At 56.5% G+C, this 22,271-nt stretch overlaps 8 protein-coding genes across 8 annotated transcripts; 3 read left to right on the top strand and 5 right to left on the bottom strand.

The window, feature by feature from the left end:
- Positions 1–1,617: 1,617 nt before the first annotated feature.
- Positions 1,618–3,804, bottom strand: IUM83_11705 (cysteine desulfurase; the record flags this gene model as incomplete). Its single annotated transcript, XM_067936279.1, has 1 exon — positions 1,618–3,804. The coding sequence occupies one exon, from the start codon at positions 3,802–3,804 to the stop codon at positions 1,618–1,620; it is 2,187 nt and encodes a 728-aa protein (XP_067798574.1).
- A 3,538-nt stretch (positions 3,805–7,342) lies between these two features.
- Positions 7,343–9,538, bottom strand: IUM83_11704 (Cysteine desulfurase; the record flags this gene model as incomplete). Its single annotated transcript, XM_067936278.1, has 1 exon — positions 7,343–9,538. The coding sequence occupies one exon, from the start codon at positions 9,536–9,538 to the stop codon at positions 7,343–7,345; it is 2,196 nt and encodes a 731-aa protein (XP_067798575.1).
- A 2,497-nt stretch (positions 9,539–12,035) lies between these two features.
- Positions 12,036–12,635, bottom strand: IUM83_11703 (NAD(P)H:quinone oxidoreductase, type IV; the record flags this gene model as incomplete). Its single annotated transcript, XM_067936277.1, has 1 exon — positions 12,036–12,635. One exon carries the CDS (start codon positions 12,633–12,635, stop codon positions 12,036–12,038), a length of 600 nt encoding a protein of 199 aa, XP_067798585.1.
- A 429-nt stretch (positions 12,636–13,064) lies between these two features.
- Positions 13,065–13,991, bottom strand: IUM83_11702 (Calcium-binding protein 7; the record flags this gene model as incomplete). Its single annotated transcript, XM_067936276.1, has 1 exon — positions 13,065–13,991. The coding sequence occupies one exon, from the start codon at positions 13,989–13,991 to the stop codon at positions 13,065–13,067; it is 927 nt and encodes a 308-aa protein (XP_067798586.1).
- Positions 13,992–16,756: 2,765 nt separating this feature from the next.
- IUM83_11701 (G patch domain and KOW motifs-containing protein) lies at positions 16,757–17,952 on the top strand (the record flags this gene model as incomplete). Its single annotated transcript, XM_067936275.1, has 4 exons — positions 16,757–17,618; positions 17,695–17,717; positions 17,822–17,863; positions 17,941–17,952. The coding sequence occupies 4 exons, from the start codon at positions 16,757–16,759 to the stop codon at positions 17,950–17,952; spliced, it is 939 nt and encodes a 312-aa protein (XP_067798576.1).
- On the bottom strand, positions 17,915–18,687 carry IUM83_11700 (uncharacterized protein; the record flags this gene model as incomplete). The annotated part of the gene is made up of 2 exons (XM_067936274.1): positions 17,915–18,047; positions 18,173–18,687. 2 exons carry the CDS (start codon positions 18,685–18,687, stop codon positions 17,915–17,917), a joined length of 648 nt encoding a protein of 215 aa, XP_067798694.1.
- A 106-nt stretch (positions 18,688–18,793) lies between these two features.
- Positions 18,794–20,407, top strand: IUM83_11699 (Ubiquitin carboxyl-terminal hydrolase; the record flags this gene model as incomplete). The annotated part of the gene is made up of 3 exons (XM_067936273.1): positions 18,794–19,400; positions 19,560–20,055; positions 20,128–20,407. 3 exons carry the CDS (start codon positions 18,794–18,796, stop codon positions 20,405–20,407), a joined length of 1,383 nt encoding a protein of 460 aa, XP_067798540.1.
- A 1,112-nt stretch (positions 20,408–21,519) lies between these two features.
- IUM83_11698 (uncharacterized protein) lies at positions 21,520–21,972 on the top strand (the record flags this gene model as incomplete). Its single annotated transcript, XM_067936272.1, has 3 exons — positions 21,520–21,551; positions 21,618–21,765; positions 21,868–21,972. 3 exons carry the CDS (start codon positions 21,520–21,522, stop codon positions 21,970–21,972), a joined length of 285 nt encoding a protein of 94 aa, XP_067798541.1.
- Positions 21,973–22,271: the final 299 nt, after the last annotated feature.

The following is a 22,271-nucleotide window of genomic DNA, read 5'->3' as shown; positions in this document are numbered from 1 at the left end:
CTTGCAGTGTCAACGGGATGTTCTGGGAGATGTGGCTCGAGGTATCTGGGCGCAGATTCTCTTGGTACAGCCAGCGCTTAACCATTTCTGGCAGTTCCAGCGATGATTGGGACAGCAGCAGCATGAATTTGGATGTATATTCGTGCTGCGTGCCCGTCACCTGGAGATCGTGCAATTTTGAGAGTAGTTTGAACTCGAAATCGCTTTCACGAAAGCGAACACGAATCTGCTGTTTAAAGAGGAACCAAGTCCGAGGCTGGTCACCGAGGATGTTCTTGAACTCCGGTACCAGGACATGGCATCCGGTCCCAGAAACGGGACGACCATGTCGACAAATCGCGAGTCGCAGCTGTCGCGCTCGACAGCAAAGCTGCTCAGGTGTTCTTCGATAGAAAGAGCCATAGTTCTAGGTCCTCGCCAGCTCGCTCGTAGAACTTCTGAGGTCGGTTTGTGCTTCTGGCGAGTAGCACGAGACTGTTGCTCAAACATCTCGCGCTGAATGTTGCTTTGTTGCTCCATGAAGGATTGAAATTGCTGTTGTTGCAGCTGCATGGCCTGTTGCTGCATGGTCATCATGTGCAGCAGCTGACCCAGAAATGCGTCACTAGTGCCCACCCCGGGCTGTGGCATGGCCGAACCGGGAAATTGCGGGGGTGGTGACGTTGAAGATGATGCACTCGGGCCTTGCGGCGCCGGTGTGCGAGTTGAATTAGTAGCAGGCTGCCCTGGCGTCGGAGATTGATCCATGTCGCTGTCGTCGGTCCTTGGTTGCTGGCGCGGTCTCAGATTCGGCGATGTATCTTCAGTAGCGCGGGGAGTCTTGGGTCTTGGCATGCAGTTAAATCGCACTTAGTCGGGTATACACGGTAGTGCCTCGAATACGGTCGTACAGAGTTTTCACTCCTAATTTCGAAATTGTCACGTGATCTGTAGAACGGAGTCTTGCGGAGGACTTGAGATAGAGTAGGAAAATTGAAGACTGATAGATTGAATGAAGCAAATGAAAGGAGCTCTGGGCTACGGCTGTTACCTGGCTCCAGAGGGAGCTTGCGTGTGCCTGTCAGTCCGTTGGGAAACGGACGCTGCTAGTGTTGGTTTCAGGTTGCTGGATGCAGGTTGTTGCAAGTTGGTAGGCAGACTGGCGATGCATCATCGTCACATCTGGGTGCTCAATCAATAAACAATCTATATTTCCACAGCCGCAAAATTGGCGTAGCGAGGATGCAGTCGCCATAACCGCAACAAATACAAAAAATGAATAGGCAATTACAGCACTCCGTATCCGAGTTCTCGCTGAGCTTGACACTACAGTGCATTCGCATCTTGAGTACCTGTTAGGCTAACGTTCGACACGTCGTACATATTCATAGAGATAACAACACGCCAACAAATAGCTTGTATTTGCATGTACTACAACGACAGCTATAATACGTCTTACTACGTGGATTGGTGCGGGCTTTAACTTGTTGCCGTTAGGTGTTGAGCCACGCCATCGGGATATTTCGTTGGCGGGGCTCGCAGCCGCCCCGCCTCGCAAATAACTTGACACTAACATGGTGGTAAACTCTAGTCTTTTACAGGGGGCTCTAGCTTCGAGCCTCTCGTTCTTAGTCCTGATCAAGGAGTCGGCATGTAGTGACGGAGCAGTAGCCACCCCATGCGAGTGCGCTTAAGTTTGGCCATCGATGGCGTGCCTTCCCAGATGCGGGTCATGGCGCCGTCCAGGTACAGCTGCGGCTGGCACGGACCCGTGATCTTGTCGGCTAGGGGGGCCTTTTCACCGAGCTTTTTGTAGTCCGCAACCGCCTCGAACGGGTACACGAACCAGCGCAGCCACTCGTGGCTCTTGAGCACCTTCTGACTCTCGGGGAACGAGTCAAGCAATGCAGCTTCCTTCATGCAGGCGTCCGCCTTGAGTGCAGCCTGCTCCAAGTTCTCGCGTCGGTGGGCGGCGATGCTTCGAATGGGCTCGTCAACAGCAGACGAGCTGCTGGTGTCGTTGCTGAAGAATTGCAGTTCAGACAAACAGCTCTTGGTCGGGAGGTTGTCGTTCGCCCGTGACGTATGCCGCCACGCCGCTGTGTGGAGGTCGAAGTCGTACTGCGGCAGGAACTTCCACCCGTGGTCGGCGACGAAGTTGACAGCATCCAAAATGTATTCGACCTCGGCGTCGTCGACGAAGTAAGGGAAGGTCATGCGAACTACACCAGGCTTGATTGCCTCGTCCTTCTTCATGAAAGCGTTGCCGAGAGCTATGGTGTGCTCTTTACTGACACCAAGAAGACGAGCTCCAAAAGGACCCGCACACTGGCAGCCGCCACGTACTTGGATACCAAACAGGTCGTTCATCAGTGCGCAGACGAAGTTGTGGTGCAGGAAGCGATCGCCGTAACGCACCATGAGCGAGAAGACTGGGAGTTGGTCCACGCTGTCGCTTTGGCGGCCGAGCAAGACGATGTGCTTGTTCTGTCCAAGTGACTCGCGGACGCGCTGAACGTGGAGGCGCTCTTGTGCCATGATCTTCTTGGATCCAACGCGCTGTTTGAGCTCGAATGCAAGTCCAAGACGAATGCTTCCTAGAATGTCGGGGGTGCCGCCTTCTTCTCGCTCTACAGTGTTTTCCAAGTAGCTGTGAGCTTTCTCCGTGACAAACAGCACCGTGCCGCCGCCGGGCATCGTCGGCACGTCGTTGGCCATCAGCTTCTTCTTGACTACAAGCACACCGGGGGATCCCGGGCCGCCAACAAACTTGTGACCCGAAAAAAAGATGGCGTCCTTGAAAGCAAGAGGATCCCTCGGGTTCATGTCGATCTCGACGTATGGCGCACACGTAGCGTAGTCCCAGCAGGCCAGCGCGCCATGCGTGTGCAGCAACCTGGAAATCTTGTCGACGTCCATGAGCATGCCTGTAAGGTTCGTGGCCGCGGTGAAGGTGCCGATCTTGAGTTTGCGGCCGCTGTAGCTCTTCAGCTGGCGCTCCAGTTCCTTGAGATCAAGACCGCCACCAGTGGCTTCAGGGATCTCGACGATATCGGCAGCCAGACTTTCACGCCACGAGAGTAAGTTCGAGTGGTGAGCAAAGGGCCCTGTGAAAACCACGGGACGCTTGGACGCTAGTCGTAGCCGCTTGGAGGTACTGATCCCGAGCGCTGCAATGAATTTCTGGATGGCACTGGTGCACCCCTGGCCTGCGAACAGCACCACGTCCTTAGAATCGCGAGCGTTCACTGCACGCGCGATGATCTGGCGAGCCTCCTCACGGAACGCCGTAGTCTGCAACCCCGTGACGGATGTCGTTGTGTGTGTGTTGCCGTATGTGGGCATGACCTTGGTACGCATGAATTGCTCAATACTCTCGAGCGACTTGCCGCTGGCGGTGTAGTCGGCGTAGCACTGTGCCCTCACACCGAAAGGCGATTGGAACGGCACGTTACGGCCGATCATATCGTCCGCGATGCCTCGCAGCAGTGAGTCTTCGCTTTCGTCGTCAGATGTCTCTACCTCATTGTCCACGCAGATGCTGTTGCCGCGGACTGTGGACGAATTGGATGTCGCGGCGTCTTCGTCTCCCTCCTCCGCTTCCTCCTCGAAATTGAACGAGGTGATGGACAGACCCAGCGGGTCGATGTCCGAGCCAACAATGCTCAACGACTTCTCCGGCGCGACTAGCTTGTCCTTCTCGCGAACGTCTTGGATGAGCGAGCTGCGTCCGACCTCTCCAGACTCCGAGGCGCGAAACACGTGCGAAACCCACGGAGCCGGGAGCGCCGCGGTCGTGCTGTCCTCGTTGCTGGTAGGCGGCATGTTAGTTAATGAGGTCGAGATCCGCTTCCAGCACACCGAGAAACCCTGCGTGCACGGAGGGGTTTTGGAAAGTGGCGAGACACTGACAGGCCCCGGTCGCGGTTCGGTGAGGTGCTTGCACTGCAACGAGACGAGTCGCGGTCTGCCCCGAGCGCTCGGCGACTGCTGCTGGCCCGGGATTCACATCCCCGGAAGGCGGCGCGACGATGTGCCGCCGGTCAGGCGAGCTCAAGACGCCGGCTTTATCGCGCGAAAGAGCGGCGCCTGGGATGGCGAGACCCCGACACCATGCAAAAGCCACCCAGGGCCTCAAGTTTTGTGCGTCGGAGATCATCACGATGGATTTGACTGGTGCATCCTGTAGAAGAAGTGTCCGCTCGACCGCAACACACCTCAACTCGGGTGAATCGGTGGTCGCTGTCCGCACAAACTGTTTTGGCACAGGAGTCGCGTGACAGCTCAAACGCGGACAAATGGTCAACACAACGGGGTCAGGCAGGGCCCAGCTGGAGGGCACCTCGGGAGGACTTAGGTGTTCAGACTCACGCAGCTCTTTCGCTGGTGTCGACACTGGGAGGCTTTCCACTGCAGCACAGCAGTGAACGAGAAACTCGCCAAAGAAACGAGCTTCTCGGATTCAAATGGAGATCGGGTCGGGAAGACCGCCAGACCATTTTGCGGGCGTCAGGCAGTAGAATACGTGGAGGATTGCACCTACTACAATGAGTAGTGAAATAAAGCATTAGCAGGTATTATTTTAATAGCGCCGCAGAGGCACATGCTATAGTACAAACCTCGGCGTCATTCTGAAACATCTACAATATCTGGTGCTCGTGGTGAAGAAGCTCCCTGCCATTATACTGCCAGACGTGTCACTCGATAGGTTACAAGTCGAATTCCTTGACACATGTGTCATGGTGATCAAGGCGCAGAGCATTTTCAGATTGATGAAGTCACGACCTCTACTGCAGATCCATCACGAGATGCGGATCAATATTTACCTACTTGCGCACTGCAACAGCGCAATGATCACTCTTCCTGCTTTCCTTTCGGAACTTGCCTTCGCCAAAGGATCATAGTCCCCTTTGGTAAAAAAAATTACTACGATCATAATGCAATTGGACTGCAGAACTCGCGACCGCGGACTACCGCGCACCCACCAGGCTCGCTGAAAACTGCGCGCGTACGCATATGCTGTAATGCTATTTCGTGCGATCACTAAAATACTTCCTCTACACCACTCCCTCTCGAGGGGTCTACAAGGTGGACACCGTTGTACTTGGTGCACGACGTTAAACTACCAAAACGACGTTTGCTTTCGATGCCGCTCGGTAGTTTTCATGGTTCCCATTTGCGGTTGATACAGCACCAGAGTCCAAGAAGCGTTGCAGCTGGAACGGTCCACGATTTCCTGTGCGAGCGGGGGCTTGTCACCTAGTTTTCTGAACACTTCAACAACCTCACTCGGGTGGGTACACGAACCAGCGCAGGGCCTCGTGCTTTCGTGGGAGTTTCTCATTTGGCGTGAGGTGTGATGAAGCTGCAACCTGGATGGAGCGGCCCGCGAGCATTGCAGCCTGCTCAAGGTTTCACTGTCGGTGGGCGGCTAGGTCGTGGATAGGCTCGAAGACCTCCGCAAATTGCAAGCTCTGAATCTGAATTGATGAAAGGGATTTCTTGCCCGTTTCCTACCGTGGAATTCCTAAAGAAGGCCAAGAAGCTGTCCAGTGAGCTCATGATCAGGTTACGGTTGATCATGAGCTGCTTGACCATGGTTTCCGCAGCGGTGACGACTGCGTCCGTGAAGTAGGCCGCAATTTCAAGTCTTGTTCAGCGTGTCGGGAGAAGGTGAAGAGGAGATGTGCTCAGCGCTACGCATTTCTCAAAGCCAGCCACCGGTGCGTATCGTGCAAGAAGCCCTGCTCTCGAAACAGGAAAGGTCAATTCCTGGTTCATTGTGACGTTTGCCGCGAGATAATCCGATTGCGTATAGCACGACGAAAGGAGCGCACACGAGAACAGCGTATAAGGGGCCCTCCCGCGGCCAAGCGGTCCGACGGGTGAATACTCCGACCGTGGTGCTCTTGTGCTGACTCGACATCAAGACTGTCGAGCTCACCTACGACTACTTCCATCGTCATCTCCGTAAAGGGGTCAACATCCGCGATCGCTCGGCATCGGTGGCGGCTAGCAGCTAGTCGCAGCCTTTTTGGATATTTGCATTCAATGAGTACACTCTGGTGGGGCTTCTCCTACTAATCTTAACTATGTCACAAGTGTGAACTCTTCCGAAGTGATCGACGCGCTCAACTTACTTGTACGTTTGTATAACAGTTAGTCAATATGATCCAGTGCTCACATTGTGAAAGCGCACGAGATGTTGGCAAGATCCCAGACGAACACAAACAAGTTGAACTCTCAGTATATCCTAGTGCGTCTTCGGCAAAGGCGAAACAGGAGGCATAAGCAGAGGATGTTCGTGCGCTTTCTGGAGCCAACGTGGTGGTGGCAGCTCCAAAAGTGGCTGGACGTGGGCAGCGAACACGAGCTTAGGAAGCAGGTCGAGATCATCGATGACGCGTGCTACAGCATCATTTCTCGCTCAATGAGGGAGCGTCAAGTGAAGCGCAGCGCTGACAAGAGCGCAAAGGAGGAAGAAACTTCCATCAGTGGCCGGCCACGAAGTGCACCGCGTCCAAAATGTAGTTTACCTTGTGGTCATCGGCGAAGTAGGGGAAGCATACGCGAGAACCGCCTGGCTTCAGAATTTCGTTTTGGGCCATCACTGCTCGGTCCAGAGACTCCATGTTCTGCCGAGTGAACCCCAGCATGCGTAAGCCGAAGGGGCCAGCACACTGACATCCCCCACGAGCTTGGACGCCAAAGAGGTCAATTAGTAGTAGGGCGCACACGACATTGTGGTGGAGAAAACCGGAACCGACACGGATTAGGAGAGAGAAGATCGGTAGTTGATCCACGCCATCAGTTTGACGACCAAACTTGACGATGCTCTCGTTGCGGCTGAAAGATTCGCGGACATGGTTAACGTGTTGCCACTCGAGTTCCATAATACTTTGTCGACCAACACGCTGCTTCAATTCAAGAGCGAGTCCAAGACGAAAAATGTCCGGCGTGCCGGCACAGCATCCAAGACCACATAGTTCTTAATAGTGTTAGCCGGCCGACTCTACAGGAAGCATTTTCTTCACTTTTCGACTCACTACACAAGGCAACAACAAATACATTTGACAACAAGTCTTCCTGCGGTTAGCCACCTGCCCTGCTGAGTGTTCCCATTTCTTTCATCGACTTTCGGAAACACCACACGAATGCAGTTCGCATACGGTATGTCATTGACAGAAGCATGATACTCCAGGTTGGAGTATCTCGCGTCGTGGGCGAGTTTTCAACTACTGTATCCCCCCAACCGCAAAACAAACAGCACCATAAAACAACGAAACACCAACAACAAAAATATTCATAATCCAGTCGTGTTTGCATGTATTAATACCCAAAATATGCATTATGAAATGGTAGTTTATGCATGCTTCTGGGGCGGTAAGTCGTCACTGTCACTGCTGCTTTCATCCTCCGAGTCTGTCAGCGGAGTCATATCCATCAAGAACGGAGAACTCTGACCCGGCAGACAGTAGCGAGCGATGAACTGCCGCGCCGCCATCTTTACCCAGTGCCGCTTCATGTTAGCTAGCGTCGGCACACCGTCCCAGACATGGTTGATGTCGGAGCTGAAGTAACGCTGCGGCTGGCACGGACCACTGATCTCATCGGAGAGCGCAGGTTTCCCACCCAGCTCCTCGAAAGCTGCAACGGCCTCGCTCGGGTACGCGAACCAGCGCAGCCCCTCGTAGCTGCTCGCAACCTTTTCGACCTGGTGGAATTTGGACGACGCTGCCTCCTGGATGGACCGATCCGCGAGCTTTGCAGCCTGATCGAGGTTGTGTCGCCGATGCGCGGCTAGGTTGCGAATACTGGGCTCGACAGCGGTCGACGAGCGCATGCCCTCCACGTCATCAATCTGCATCTCTGAAAGGCACTTCTTGTCCGGGAACGCGACTTCCGCGCGCGAGATGTGACGCCACACGCCGGTACGGCAGTTGAAATCGTACTGCGGTAGGAATTTCCAGCCGTGGTTGGCCACGAAGTGCACGGCCTCCAAGACGTACTCAACCTCGTCCTCATCGGCGAAGTACGGGAAGCTCATGCGAGCAACGCCGGGTTTGAGGATCTCGTGCTTGGCGACGACAGCGTGGCCAAGGTCGACAATGTGGTCGCGACTGAGGCCCAGCAAGCGAGATCCGAAGGGCCCAGCGCACTGGCATCCACCACGGGCCTGGATGCCGAACATGTCGTTCAGCAAGGCGCACACGAAGTTGTGGTGCAGGAAGCGATCACCGAAACGGACCATCATGGAGAAGATGGGCAGTTGGTCCACGTCGTCCGTCTGGCGGCCAAGCAAGATGATGTTCTTGTTGCGACCGAGAGACTTGCGGACATGCTCGACGTGGTGTCGCTCGAGGTCCATGATCTGTTGTGGGCCAATCTGTTGCTTCAACTGGAAGGCCAACCCCAACCGAATGCTACCCAGGATGTCAGGGGTGCCTCCTTCTTCACGCTCGATCGTGTTCGAGAGGTAGCTGTGAGCCTTCTCCGTCACGAAGAGGACGGTGCCACCGCCAGGCATCGTCGGCACCGCGTTGTTCATCAAATTCTTCTTGACCACCAGCACACCAGGAGAACCCGGACCACCCACGAACTTGTGGCCCGAGAAGAACACCGCGTCCTTGTAGGCGAGAGGGTCCTTGGGGTTCATGTTGATGTCGACGTACGGAGCGCAGGTCGCGTAGTCCCAGCAGGCCAGCGCGCCGTACTTGTGCAGCAGCTTGGACACTTCGTCCACGTTGATGAGCATGCCCGTGAGGTTGGACGCCGCAGCGAACGACCCGATCTTGAGCGGCCGGTTCTGGTGACGTTGAAGCTGCCTCTCCAGCTCCTTCAGGTCGAGACCGCCGCCCTCCGCCTCGGGGATCTGCACCTCATCGGCGCACGGGCTCTCGCGCCACGGCAAGAGGTTCGAGTGGTGCGAGAACGGGCACGTGAAGATCACGGGCCGCTTGCTGGCGCGGTGGCGGCGGCGGCCCTTGTTGATGCCGAGCGCCGTGACAAGCTTGTTGATGGCGCTGGTGCAGCCCTGGCCGGCGAAAATGACCACGTCTTTGGACGCGCGCGCGTTGACCGCGGTGGCGATGATGTGGCGCGCCTCCTCTCGGAACGAGGTGGTCTGCAGCCCCGTGACGGACGTGGTGGTGTGCGTGTTGCCGTAGGTGGGCATGACGTGGTCGTGCATGAACCTCTCGATGCACTCGAGCGACTTGCCGCTGGCGGTGTAGTCGGCGTACACCTGGGCCTTGACGCCGAAGGGCGTGTTGAAGGGGACGTTGCGTCCGATCATGTTGTCGGCCATGTCGCGCAGCATGCGGTCGATGTTGTTGTCGGCGGCTTCAAGGTCGAACGAGACTGACGAGTCGAGGCCCAAGGACGCGGGGCCAGTGGAGTGCTCGGATGTCTTGCTCTCTTCAGCTTCATCGGGTCTGAGTAAAGGCTTCTGCTGGGTGCGAGTAGAGGAAGCTTTGGCAGCGGGTTTTTTCAAGACTGGCGACGACCACGAACGGCCGGTGGGCGTCTCCAGCTCCAGGTTGTTGTACACCATGGTCATGGCGAGTTGGGAAGTGTTGGTTGGAAGGCAAATTGGGAAGTGAGGATTGAAGCGGTCGCCGCGCTGCGCTGCTGGGGGCGAGCGCGGCCTGGATAGCGGCCATGAATGCACGTTCTGTGATCACCCCAAATTGTACACTCGGCTCCGCTCGAGACTGGGATCCCAGCGGCAACCTCCAGGATCTGTTGGCGGGGGACGCTCGTGTCGCTTCCTGTGGATATCTTGAGCCATTTCCTGTATGAGTTGCCCTGCCATTCTGCATCCTTGCCGTTTTTCCCGCCGTTGCAGGCCCCAACGGGACAGGTGGTTTTTTGCATAGATAAGCCGCCAAGCGAGGTCAGGCGCATGCCTCAGCGTCAGGCGGGGACGCCATCACGCTTGCCATGTTCGAGTGGAATCCAGCGAAATCGCCATGCTTGTCAAGCAGTGAGAGAGAATCGACCTAGGTTCGCCGTGGAAATTTGGCCAAGGGGCTCCGATCGATATATATTGTCGCTCGGGCCTGGGTCCTAATAGTGGATTTATCGCCTGCATTTTTAGGCGATTTGGCAGCGCCCCAGCGATGGCACGAGCATTGCCCCCAAGTATCTTTTCCCCGCGCATGACACCGTGCGACGTGGGCGGTCCGGAGACCTTCGGCCGCGACCAGGCCCTGCACGCGCGCATCCAAACGAGTCGATGCGTCTCGCGAGGTCAGGCACACGAGCTCGCTTCGGCCGGCTTTGCATCCTATCGAGTCGATTGGACTTATTACCAGCAACGTACTGTTTCCATGTATGCATAGCATAGATCGTAACCCATTTATACATGGGTACATTGCTGTTAAGTCCAATCATCAATCATCAATCATCTTCGTTGCACCAAAATGGCCAACTGCCTAAGAAAGCGGCCATCTTAGTCTTTGAAACCGCGCGCGTGGCAGCATACTGCACCCAACTGAGCCCCGCGTGCAGGAGTCCCGCAGCGGGACTTGAAGCGGCGGACACTTTCGAGCAATTCCACCTTGCCTCTTTGCGCTCAGGGTGGTGGCATGTATTACAGGCCGCAGTCCTTCCAATCCTCACCTGCATGCCGCACGCCATGCGCTCGATCTGCTGCAGACCGACTGAACTTGCCCATCGTGGCAGATCGGGGGCACCGCGTTCCCTCCTCCAACACGGAAAACGTGCACGTAGCAAGGCGTATCGCGAATGTTGCTGCCTGGGGTTGCAGGACCACAAGAATCGCGGCACCAGGATCTTGCCAGGATCTCCGCTAGCTTTCTGGGTCAACCTGTCAGTCTACACCATGGCGTACTCATGGCCGCGAGGCCCCCCGAAATTCATGGTGGAGGTCGGTGAAGCTCTTCAACTCGTGCTTCAATCTGCCGCTGCTCCATGGCATCGGAATCGCTGCGGTTGTCTCAGCCCGCAGAAGGTGCCCTTCGCTCCACGAAGGTCAGGCACGAGGCTGCACCGGCCTCGTGCGCGTCTTGCAGCAGCTGGCCAACATCGGCGACGATCTAACTGAGAATCTTGATCAGGCTGAGACTCTCAGTCTGATCAATGACTGACTGAGCTAGGGCCGCTTGCTCGCCGCGCGTCGACACGAAGATGCACGCAAGCGCCAGGAGTCCAATTTCCGGCCGCGTTTCTCGATCCTCATGGACCAGGTCAGAACCGGAGAGTATCCTTGACAATGGTGCCAAACAGCATTTTCAAACCCGATAGTTACACTATAGTGTACCGTTTGGGGCGATTTCGGTGATTCAGAATCCTTCAGGCGCATACGACGGCTTCCTCACTGGGCACCACGTACACCTCGCGCGGGCCGTCGTCGTGTAACTTATACAAGTATGCAAATCTTTTCAGTGCCAACGACACTTAATGTTGATGGTTTGCCGGACGAATCCATGTGCGCAGTTTCCACTACGGCTTGGCTGGTCTTGGTTTGCCAGTTCAACCACCTCGAGTTCATTGTCGTCCGGTAAAAGCCAAACACACCAATCCTGCTGTGCGCATGACGTTGTGCTGTACAGCGCAAGTTGTGGTCGCAGATGCACTCATCGGCTGCATGCAGCATCCGTTGTGCACACCCATTAGTACAATATAGCCCTTGACAAACAAAACGCTTCCTGGGATTCACAATTAGGGCCGTTCCTAACCAGCATGGGAGATGCAGGTGGACTCTCATGTGTCCAAGAAATTGAAACACCATCATGAAGACGAACTTCGAGCTCCGAGCATCAAACCCCACAGCAGTAGGTGCCAAGCCACAAGGATATTCCAGGGGGGGAGAAGAAGTCAATCAGGCATAGCCAACAACGATATTAGGGCTCTATAGTTTCAAGGCAAACGCAAATAGAGGACCTCTTTCTCCGGCGTGAAGCAAACACCAAGGGTTCTCATTTAGAGTGTTAACTTCCCAGAGTGCGGCACGAAATCTCGGTCAACAACGATCGGGCCTCTGCGCAAAGGACTACCGCACCACCAAATGCGGTCTTACTGTACAAGTGCATCTACGGGAACAGCTTCTTGGTGATCTCCGCGAAACTTTCGCCCTGGATCTTGGCCGTGCCCAGCTCGCGCTCCGTGGGCTGGCGGTCGCCCGTGCCGGCGTAGGTGCCAGCGCCCCACTTGCCGCCGCCGACCACCTCGTCTAGCGTGTGCAGATGGCGCGCGCGCACGCCCAGCGGCACGAACGTCATGCCCTGGTGCGCGAAAAACGGCGCCGTGTTGAAGGCTGTGGTCTCGTTGCCGCCGCCCTGGCTGCCGCAGCTGAAGAAGATGCCCGTGGTCTTGCCGATCAGCGCGCCCTTGGCCCACAGCCCGCCGCAGCCGTCAAAGAACGCCTTGATCTGCGCCGGCATCATGCCGAAGCGCGTGGGCATGCCCCACAGGATGCCGTCGAACTCCGTCAGCACGTCGGGCGTCGCGATCGGGTAGTCCTTCTTGGGCGGCGCGTGCATCTTCTCCAGCACCAGCTCCGGCAGCGTCTCCGGCACCTGCAGGATCGTGGCCTCCACGCCCTCCACGGACTCGACGCCGCTCTTGACGGTCTCAGCCAGCGTCGCCACGTGGCCGTACATGGAGTAGATGATGATCGCCACCTTGGTCATGGTCAGTGGAATGGGCTTGGGTACTTGCGCTGGAGCTGAGGAATCGGATTCTGATCATCCGGCGGTACGGCACCAGAGCTCGACTCCAGGTCGGCATGACATCGGCATGACGCCCCATCTCAGCGCGCAATCCCACGGTGGCGCTTTTCACGAATCCGACGCCAGACACCGCTTAAAAGCGCCGATCCGTGACGTCGGGAACGGCAATGTGGCCGCTCTTGATGCACTCAAAATGGTAATCTGACCGCCACCAAAGTACTGTGAGGTTAAGACTTGACCCGTATCCACTGATTGCAGTGAGGAAATGCGTGATTACATCATCGAAAGATGACGCATCCGCTGCCACGTCAGAGCCAACCGGGTCTGCAACTCGCCGGGTGCAACCGGTTGCCCTCTCGGGATCACCTTGCTCTATCTCCCATCACCAGCTCAGCAGGACAGCAGCCTGGCCATGCCGTCGCCCAGGTACGACAGCGACTCGCGCCACGGCACGCTGCTCGAGTCTCCACCGGCGCTCTGCGCCTCCGCGCCCTCTTCGAACTGCACCAGCGCGAAGATGGCGTCCACGTCCAGCCCCTGGCCGTGCACGAACGCCTCCTTGAGCTTGAGGACGCCGCTCCAGTGGTTGGGCACGCCTGCCGCCTCGCACACGCGCACGTAGTAGCGACGCTCGCCCCAGTCCAGGCTGCCGTCGATCACCAGCGCCACGACGAGCAGGAACAAGAGGTTGCGCAGGTGGTAGGGCGACAGCAGCAGCAGCGACGACGACGACGACGACGACGGAGGCGGCGACGCCGTGCGCGAGGCGGCCGACGCGGCTGCGGTGCCGAGCGCGCGGACGCTGGCGAGGAAGACCTCCACGTCGTCCAGCACGTGGGCCGGGCACGGGGCAACGGACTCCTGCATACACGTGCAGCCAGCGTCACCGACAGGCCACGAGTCGGTGTTAATCCAGCGGTGACGCAGGTGCTCCACCATGATCTCGACGTTGGGGTGTACGATACGCTTGCAGACCAGGCAGCTGCCCATGGCGCGCATGTAGTCTACGCGTTGGGCGGGTTTGAAGCACGCATCTTCCAGCAAAAATGTTTCCAAGGCAGCGATCGCGCACGGTGGGCCGATGATATTTATCCGGCAATTCCGCAGCACCCGGCGTAGTGTCCAGGAATCGAACAGTCCTTGGATCGGAAGGACGGCGGCGCTCAGGGCCGAGCGCGCGGCAGCTCTCCAGAGAACACGCTTGATGAATAGTTTGAGCAGGAACTTGACGACGTAGCGCTTGCTTTTGTACACGAGGAACGTCATCAGCAAGATAATCTTGGGAGAGCCCCGCATTGGATCCATTCCGAAGAGCATGTCCTTGCGGTGCCCAACCTGCAGCGCTGCGCGGGCCACCGCTCGCGCGAGAAATTCACGTTCATGGTCTAATGGATATAATGTGAGGCCGGCACTGACTGTCAGTCGAAATGCGCAGACCACAGCGATCGTGTACAGCGTAGTCACCTCGACTAGCGAGACAGCGATGTTGATAAGCAGCACATACTGATTCAAGCCCCAAATCTCGTCGACAGTAAGTTCGGGAGGTAGTGCGCTCTCCAAACCAATTGAAATGAGGCCACTCACGAGTCCTGCAAGGAACCCCAGTAGCGTTCCTGCCCACTCGATGTTTCTCAGCTGGCGCATTGTGGCAGCGGAGAAACCGTATCGACGCTCGGGTATGCAAATCTGTTTGTTCTCCTGCTTTTGTAGTCGCGGGCCCACAAAGATGCTACGTTTTATTTTCTCTGGCGTTTGCGATACGTGAGGAGGAAGAACTGATGCCGGTCTTTTGTCGTGATCGACAGGCTGGAGTTGAGACGTCCTTGGTCTTTTACCAAACCGAGCAGACAAGCTGACAGCAATCGTTGCTCGCTTCACACGCTTCATACGTTCTTTGGACACGCGCGTGAGAAACTCGACGCCCACGCGCTCCATACGTGTCAAATAACTCTTGGGTGTTTCGTTCGCTGTTACGACCGGGTTGGTCGACTCCGTCGACACGCTTCCTCGCCTCAGCCGCTTACGTGTTTGCTGCTGGCGTTGTCTGTCTACTGAAGCACGAATGAAGGATGGCAGTTCAGTAAAGAGATCCACCGAAAAATACCTTTGCAGTGCAGTGCCGTTGGTTCCTGTGTCGTCCTGTGAGTCCTGCCACGCTACATACAAGAAGTCACTCCACTCGATGCGTCCGTCGCCATTTGGGTCAAGTCGCGCTTGAATGGTATCTAGTTCTTCATCACTGAGCACAAGTCCGAGTTTCTGGAGAGCAATCTCCAGTTCCGTTCGAGAAATTTCACTGCTGCCATCGGTATCACATCGTTGATACGCGTTCTTTAGCGGCTTGCATTGAGCCACAAAACTAGTCGGCGGGAGTGGACGCCGCTCTTGCACACATCGTACGATAAGCGGACGGCACATTTCTACAAATGCGTCGAACGTCACGACTTGCCTTCTTCGATCGAGTTTCCCGCTGGCTGTCGCCCCAAACGTTCGAGCCTCGATAGGAGTTCCACCCATAAGTTCCAGCAGTACCAATAGCTCGTTTGGCGTCACGGCATTGTCCTCGTCAGCGTCGCTCGCGTGGAAGAGCGCACGCAGCCGACGCATGTACTCTTCACCCACTTCTTCATTCAGGCTCAAAGGGTTTCGGGCCTTGAGTCTCCTAGCTGCCACAGCTGCAAACATTGTCGCTTTGCGTCTTCTTAACCCCTCGCTCGGTGAACCATTTTGAAATTGCGGTCGTGGTCGCTTCTTGGTGCCTGCAGGGGGTCTGTAGTGCTGCGAGAAGGTTGACGAACCCGTGGATGAGTGTCGAAGAGAAGCCTCGTCAGCAATAGACGAGGGCTGCAAAATACTCGAAGCGGGTGCGACTTTCGTCCCCATTGCATCCATAAGACAGCAACAAGCCCTCGAATCGTGCAGAGGGGCGTGAATGGCAAGGTTGCTATTGCATTTGGTGACCTGGAAAATGGTGGACGAACAAGTTTAGTTGGATACGTATAAATAGAGAACGGGTGTGACGGACAGAAGCTCGGTCGTCAAATGACGTCGGCATGTATTAATAATCCCTAAAATTGCACTGCAGGTGAAGACATACTTCAACTACAGTGCTATAATTCAGTCGAAAACGGAGGAATTGCGATCCACACGGGAAGGATGAACCACCGCTATTAAATGTAAGGATAACCTCAGTGCACTGGTAAAAGTCCGCACGAGTCAGAGGGAGACTTTGACTCAACTACAACACTCAAGAGCGCGAGATCCACTTCAAAAATAAGAGACCTGCGCAACGCACAGATGGGTGGGCCGAAACGGCCAGATCCTACATATACGTGTGTTGTCCAGTATGAATACGGTGTACGGCGTCGTCCAGAGTTGGCGCGAGCCGAGGGACGGACACTGCCAGACCTGTATGTCTTCGCTGAGCCCATGAATCGTTTCAAACAATGGTTCGAGGGGTTCCCAAAACTGGGAATTACGAGAACTTGTACGAGACTGGGAGTTGACCAGCTGCGTCCACCGACCATTGCGACGCGAGTTCCCCCCCCTCAGTTCCTTCCTACGTCCGAGATGGATCAGTTTCGGAAGCGTTCACTTCCAAACTGGGATTTGCCCAGCTCCATGAGTGAATCAGAACATGTTACACTGGTAGGGATCGCCAGGGATCGAGGTAGCACTGCGAACAATAGGGTGCTGGCTAGTTCCGTGCAAACTCGTTTTGCTTTGAAGCAACGGTGGGTGTACTAACGGGCTGTTAGTTTGCAGGCACCCTAAAAACCCAGAAGATGGCTGCGGTTGTAGTGGCCAGCCGTGGAAATCATTAACTGACACTACGTAACTCGTCCACATTCTGTTTCTTGTGCACGACTGGTCAAGGTGGTCGCGGTTAAAGCAACATTGTTCAGTAAAAAGAATGCTTTTCGTATCTCTTGCCCCTTTAACCCGTTCACTTTTAAAGGTTTAAATGCTCTTATTGTCATAAAAACTGTTTTTCTCCTGTTAGTATTCAGTAGTTAAACGCATTTTGATTGGCTAACATGGCATCAACTCTAACGTGGACCGACCCATTTTCCGAGTGCAGCATGAAGTTGGGCGGGTTCGCGCTCAAGAAGGGCAAGAAGAAGGCGCTGGGCGCGTCCGCGGGCTTCTCGGCCGCGGCGCCGGCCGCCCCGCGCGTGCCCGAGAAGGTGTTCGTCACGGACTTCGATCCGAGCGCGCCGGCGGCGCTCGCGGCGGACGGGCAGAAGCCGCTCGTGATCCCTTTGCTGGAGACCAACGCCTGGCAGGACCCAAACGGCGAAAAGGACCCAAATGGCGCCGCCGGAATGGGTCCGTCCAGCGACGCAGCGGCCTCGGAGGACGCGCAGGCCGCGGCCCAGCTGCTCGCCGAGGCGCAGACGAGCGCCGCGCCCGAGCAGCACAAGGACCTGGTGATCCCCGTGGCCGGGCGGGAGCAGAAGCGCGCGCAGCTGTTCCAGGACGGCGACAAGAGGCCCAAAAGCGACCAGAAGAGACCCATTTTGCAGCAGAACGCCGTGCCCGGGCTCGACGCGCTGCAGGACGTGACGGACAAGTACCGGCACGACGTGGCGCTGCGCCCCGAGGCGCCGGACGTGCACAGCGACGTGTACGAGGCGGTGCCCGTGGAGGCCTTCGGCGCGGCGCTGCTGCGCGGCATGGGCTGGACGGGCGACGTGGACCCGGACGACGTGGGCGCGGCCCCGCAGCCGCGGCACAAGCTGCTGGGCCTCGGGGCCACCAAGCGGCCCGCGCTGCCGGGCGAGGACAAGAAGAAGCGGAAGAAGCGGCGCGACGCCGCCTCGGACAAGGACAAGGACAAGGAGAGACGCTCGGGGCTCAACGCGGACAGGCCCCGCGACGACGACAGGGACCGAAAGGCGAGCAGGTCGCCGGACAGGGACAGGAGACGCAGTCGCAGCCGCGGTCGCTCGGACCGCAGGAAGCGCAGTCGGAGTCGGAGTCGCAGTCGCGACCGAGACCGAGACAATGGGCGCGACAGAGGCCGAGACCGAGACCGAGACCGTGATAGACGCAGCCGCAGTCGCTCGGAGCGACGCTCTAGCCGCAGACGCTGAACTGACGGGCGGACAGGGGAGGAATGTCTACTTGTTTGGACGATACAATAGATACTGGGGCTTGGCCTCGCGACCGCGGAGGCCGCTATCCAGGTATGTAAGCAAGCTTGGTGATGGAGCGAGCGGGCGCTGCGTTGACCCGTCCTACTGTTGGTTCTTGCTGCTGCTAGTGTTGTTGCTAGTGCTGTTGTTACTGCTGCCGTCGTTGTCTTCCTCTAGCAGCGACGTGTCGAGTTGAAGTGGCAGCGGCGGAATCGACGTGCAGATGTCGCCGAGACTGCTCAACACACTCACAAGTAGCAAAGGGAGGGGAGTTAGCTGCATCAACGCCCAAGGCAGCGCGGCCAAGAGCTTCGGGGACAGACGTACGCGGACAGCACCGTCTGGCAGTTGTCTCGGAACTTGATCATCTGCGCGCGGTTCTCGTCGGCCTTACCGTTGAGCAGGTTGGTGCGCATCGTGTTGATGGCCAGCACGTTGTCCTGGAGCAGCGCGGCCAGTCGAGCCTCCTCCAGCTCGGCGGTGGACGTGGCCGCCTGATTCGGCTCCTGGTACGGCTCGATCTTCATGCGCTTGGCGACAGCCCCACCCGTTGCTGCTGCTGCTGCTGCTGGTTGGCCGCTCGGGTAGCCGAGCGCCTTGACCTTGAAGGCCACGTCGCGCACGCACTTGCGCGGCAGCGTGGCGGCGATCTTGATGTAGCGCGTGACGTTGTCGAACTGGTCGGCGGGGAACTGCGTGAGGCCAGCGTGCAGCGCCTGCAGCTCCTGGGGCGTCCACGCCGCTTGGGCGGTCGAGTACACGACGGTGGGCGAGATGGACGGCAGGTAATCGGAGGCCTGCGGCGACGACAGGAAGCCCATGGGCGCTTGCTTGGCCATGGCGGCGGAGGTCTGCGCGGAGCTGCTGGCTGCCATCGTGGCACGAGTGCAGACCACGCAGGCTTACAGCGAAACGAGGCAACCGTTCGACAGGTGAAGGAGCGAAAGGTTGCGATATCTTGCTTTAGTCCTGATTGTTGTCATGTTCTGGCCGTTCCTGGAGCTGCGCGGGCAGCTCGTGTACTGCCCGCTGGCCGACTTTGGTGCCTGCGGCGTGCGCGAGGGGCAGGACATCTACGCGCAGGCCGTGGTGGCGCAGCCCGTGACGGGCCACTTGCCGCTCAAGAACGCGCACGAGCTGCAGGGCAAGATCGCGGTGCTGCAGCGCGGGATATGCGACTTCGTCACCAAGGTGCTGCACGCGCAGCAGGCCGGCGCGATCGCGGCTTTGGTGGCCAACAACAGCGACGATAGCAGCACTGGGGAAGCCTTCGTCATGGATGCTGGGCAGCGCCACGACCACGTGGCGGACACCGTGAGCATCCCGGCGATGATGGTGTCGCGGTCGCACTCGACGGATATCTTCCAGGAGATCCGCGAGGCGTACTTGGATCGCAGGGAGCTGTCCTTCACGATCAGGTTTCTTGGGGCACAGACAGCCTCGCGGGTACTGGCCCAGCAAGAAAGGTTGGCGCAGTTGGATCGGAACGCGGCGCGCAGCATTGAAATGAAGCAGCAGCGGGAGTACCAGCAGCAAGAGGCAACGACCTTGCTCCGAACTCGCCTCGGCAAGGCGCCCCAGTCCAAAAGTTCCGCCCCAGCATCTGTGTCCGAGAGTGTTTTAGCGACACCAAGCACGAGTGCAAGCGAATTCACCTTCGACTGGTCACCAGCGTCTTCGATGAGAAGTAGCGCCTCCCCACGCCATAGCCGTGCTCGCGACTGTCATGACGAAATACGCCGAGCAGATAACCAAAACGAGCTTCAGCTGGTGGAGGGTGTCCATGCTGCAGCTGCGTTGGCGATGTTGCATTGGTGTCCGATGACGACGGCCTTGGTGATCCTGGACGTCCAGAACTACTTCACAATGCGACACGGATATGGCGCGGATCGAACGGCAGATTGCACAGGCAGTGGCAGCGACGAAGAGTTCGATATCAAACGCGGGTCGGAGTCTACTCACGCCAGCTCGTCTAAGGGTCGATCAAGCGTCGAGTTTTATGAGCGCGTGGACAACGTCCTCATTCCAACGATTCAGGACGTATTGCTCGCCAGCCGTGCCACGGAGGGTATGGAGGTGATTTACTCTGTCGTGGAGAGTGCCACGCGCGATGGACGGGAACGCTCCCGCGCTCACAAGCATGCTGGTATTCACGTACCCAAGCACGGGTTCGGTGCTCAAGTGCCTAAGCGCATCGCTCCTGACGATGGAAATGACATTGTGCTTTCTCGCACTGGCGTCAAGTAAGTGTCTATTTTGTTGTGTTAGGTATGTCATGCGTTTATGAACTAATTGGTGTTTTACTTCCATTTCAGTGTATTCGCGGCAACGAATCTCGACTACGTACTCCGCAACCTTATGGTCACACACATCGTGGTCATGGGCATCTCGGTACTGGGAAGCGTCGAGTCTTGTGTGCAGACTGCCCTGGACAGAGGTTACCAAGTCTCAGTCCTGAAAGAGGCCGTTATTTCACTAGCCGGGCCCACCATTGGGAGCTCCAAAACATCTTCGATGCTCGAGAGTTTGTCAAAACGAGGAGTCCAGATCCTCTCGACCGACGATTTTGTCGACAAGTTACAGTCATTTGCTTAGCTCCAACACCCCAACAACTCAACCCGAGAATATAGGCTTGCTAGTGGAGGCAGGCAAGGTTTACAGACTTTTTTGTCGTTGGCGTGTTATATTTGTCGTAGGTGAAACGAACGACTCAACCTGAAGAGATGCAGACACTGCCACGGGTGAACAAAATGTTGGAAGTGTCAGAGGTTGAGGTCGCCCTGGCCTCCTTGGTGGACGCAGTGGTCTTGTCAGTTGATCGCAATGACGAGGTAGCCCAAAATGTCGAGGTGCTACCGATCGGTGGCTACCTCTGGAAGTTTCCGTCCGAAGGTAGCAATCGCCTTGGTGTCAATACCAATGCTACTCCCCCACCAGCACCTCAAATTCGAGAGTACCCTCGAAAATGTGATCGATGTGGAGTATGCTGGGTGTCTGACTATCGCTACGAGCTGGATCACTTGCGGCGGTGTCCAACCAGCGAGAACGCCGGGATTCGTGAGGACAGCAAAATTACAGCCACCAAGTTAGGCGCGGCACGGCGTGTATGGTGTGAGGTGGACGGATTGTTTAGTCGTTTGGAGTGGCGTCATGCTAGAGAGGTAGATCCTGGAGACAGCATCACTTCTGCTACAAATTTTGTTGCTTTCACCGATATTATTGAAGTATCTGTGCTGGATGAGCCTACGAATAGCTTCCAAATTGTCACTAGCGATGGACGCACTATTGTTTTTCAATGGAGACCTGGGAACCATGGAGTTGAACCTGATTCCGATCTTGTTTCTTATCGACTGGAGCTGGACGCACGACAGTGGCAACAGCATCTCGATGAGCTCAGCAAGTACGCGCGAAATTCTCCTTTGGCCGAATCGAGGATTCTGCCCGATGCAATACAGCTAACGGATAGCTCTTCAGACCAATCTGTCGAATTAGTTTTTGAGGAGATTTCTTGCCTGCTACTCAATGAAGGACGTAGTGAGGATCCTGGATGCAGATTGCAGAGCAGAATCGGTTGTGTTCTGCAAAAATATGGATTCAATTTGCAATTCGGGTCATTGTTCGACAAGGACGGAAACTCGTTGGTACACGTGGCTCTTAACCTTAATCTTGGCGTCAAGACGGCCGCTGTCGTTTCCGCGCTTCTCGGCATGGGTATTGATTGCAATCTGCAAAACCACGAGTGAGTCCAGTTCATACATGCATTCGAGTGGTTTAGCATTATTAACTTCTATGTTGGCTTGTGCAGAGGAGAAAGTCCGATGTTATTAATCGCTGCATCCGGAGACCTCGCCACAGCAGGCGTGTTACTCAATGCCCCATCAATTCAAGTCGATTTACCGTGCGCGCTCGGAGTTACAGCTTTTCACGTCGCTGCAAATGCTGGAGATGTCAAGGTTGGTAGCGTATGTATATGGCTTGAACCTTATTATCGCAACGATAACCGACCCGATGCGTGTGGTTTGCGAACTAGATGCTGCAGTTGCTGTGTGACGCAGGCGCACAACCTGATGTACGAGACGATAATGGCTGGACGGTACTCCACTACGCCGCAGCATGCTCGACTGGCCGCGAAACCATTCATTTTCTCTGCGAGCTTCTAGGCGACGGGTTTATTGACGCTCAGTGTAGTGAAGGAAACACAGCCCTCCACGTGGGCGCTGGTTGCGGATGTCTTGATAATGTTTGTGCGCTTTTGGAAACCGCAGCGAACCCACACATTTGCAATGTTAACCAAGAGAGCGCGTACCACCTCGCCCTGCGCAACAATCACATTCAATGCGCGGTAGTTATCAACGACTACCAAAGTGTGCCGCTCACAAGGTACAACATGCCGCCGTTGACTTCAGCCAAGGATATGTTGGCTGAGATAGTTGCAGCCACGTCAAGTCAAATACCAGAA

This window comes from Phytophthora cinnamomi, assembly GCF_018691715.1.
Source record: "Phytophthora cinnamomi strain GKB4 chromosome Unknown Contig8, whole genome shotgun sequence".
In the NCBI taxonomy this organism is placed as follows: Eukaryota; Oomycota; class Peronosporomycetes; order Peronosporales; family Peronosporaceae; genus Phytophthora; species Phytophthora cinnamomi.
The sequence above is the reverse complement of the archived record's forward strand: the minus strand, read 5'-3'. Positions and strand labels throughout refer to the sequence as shown.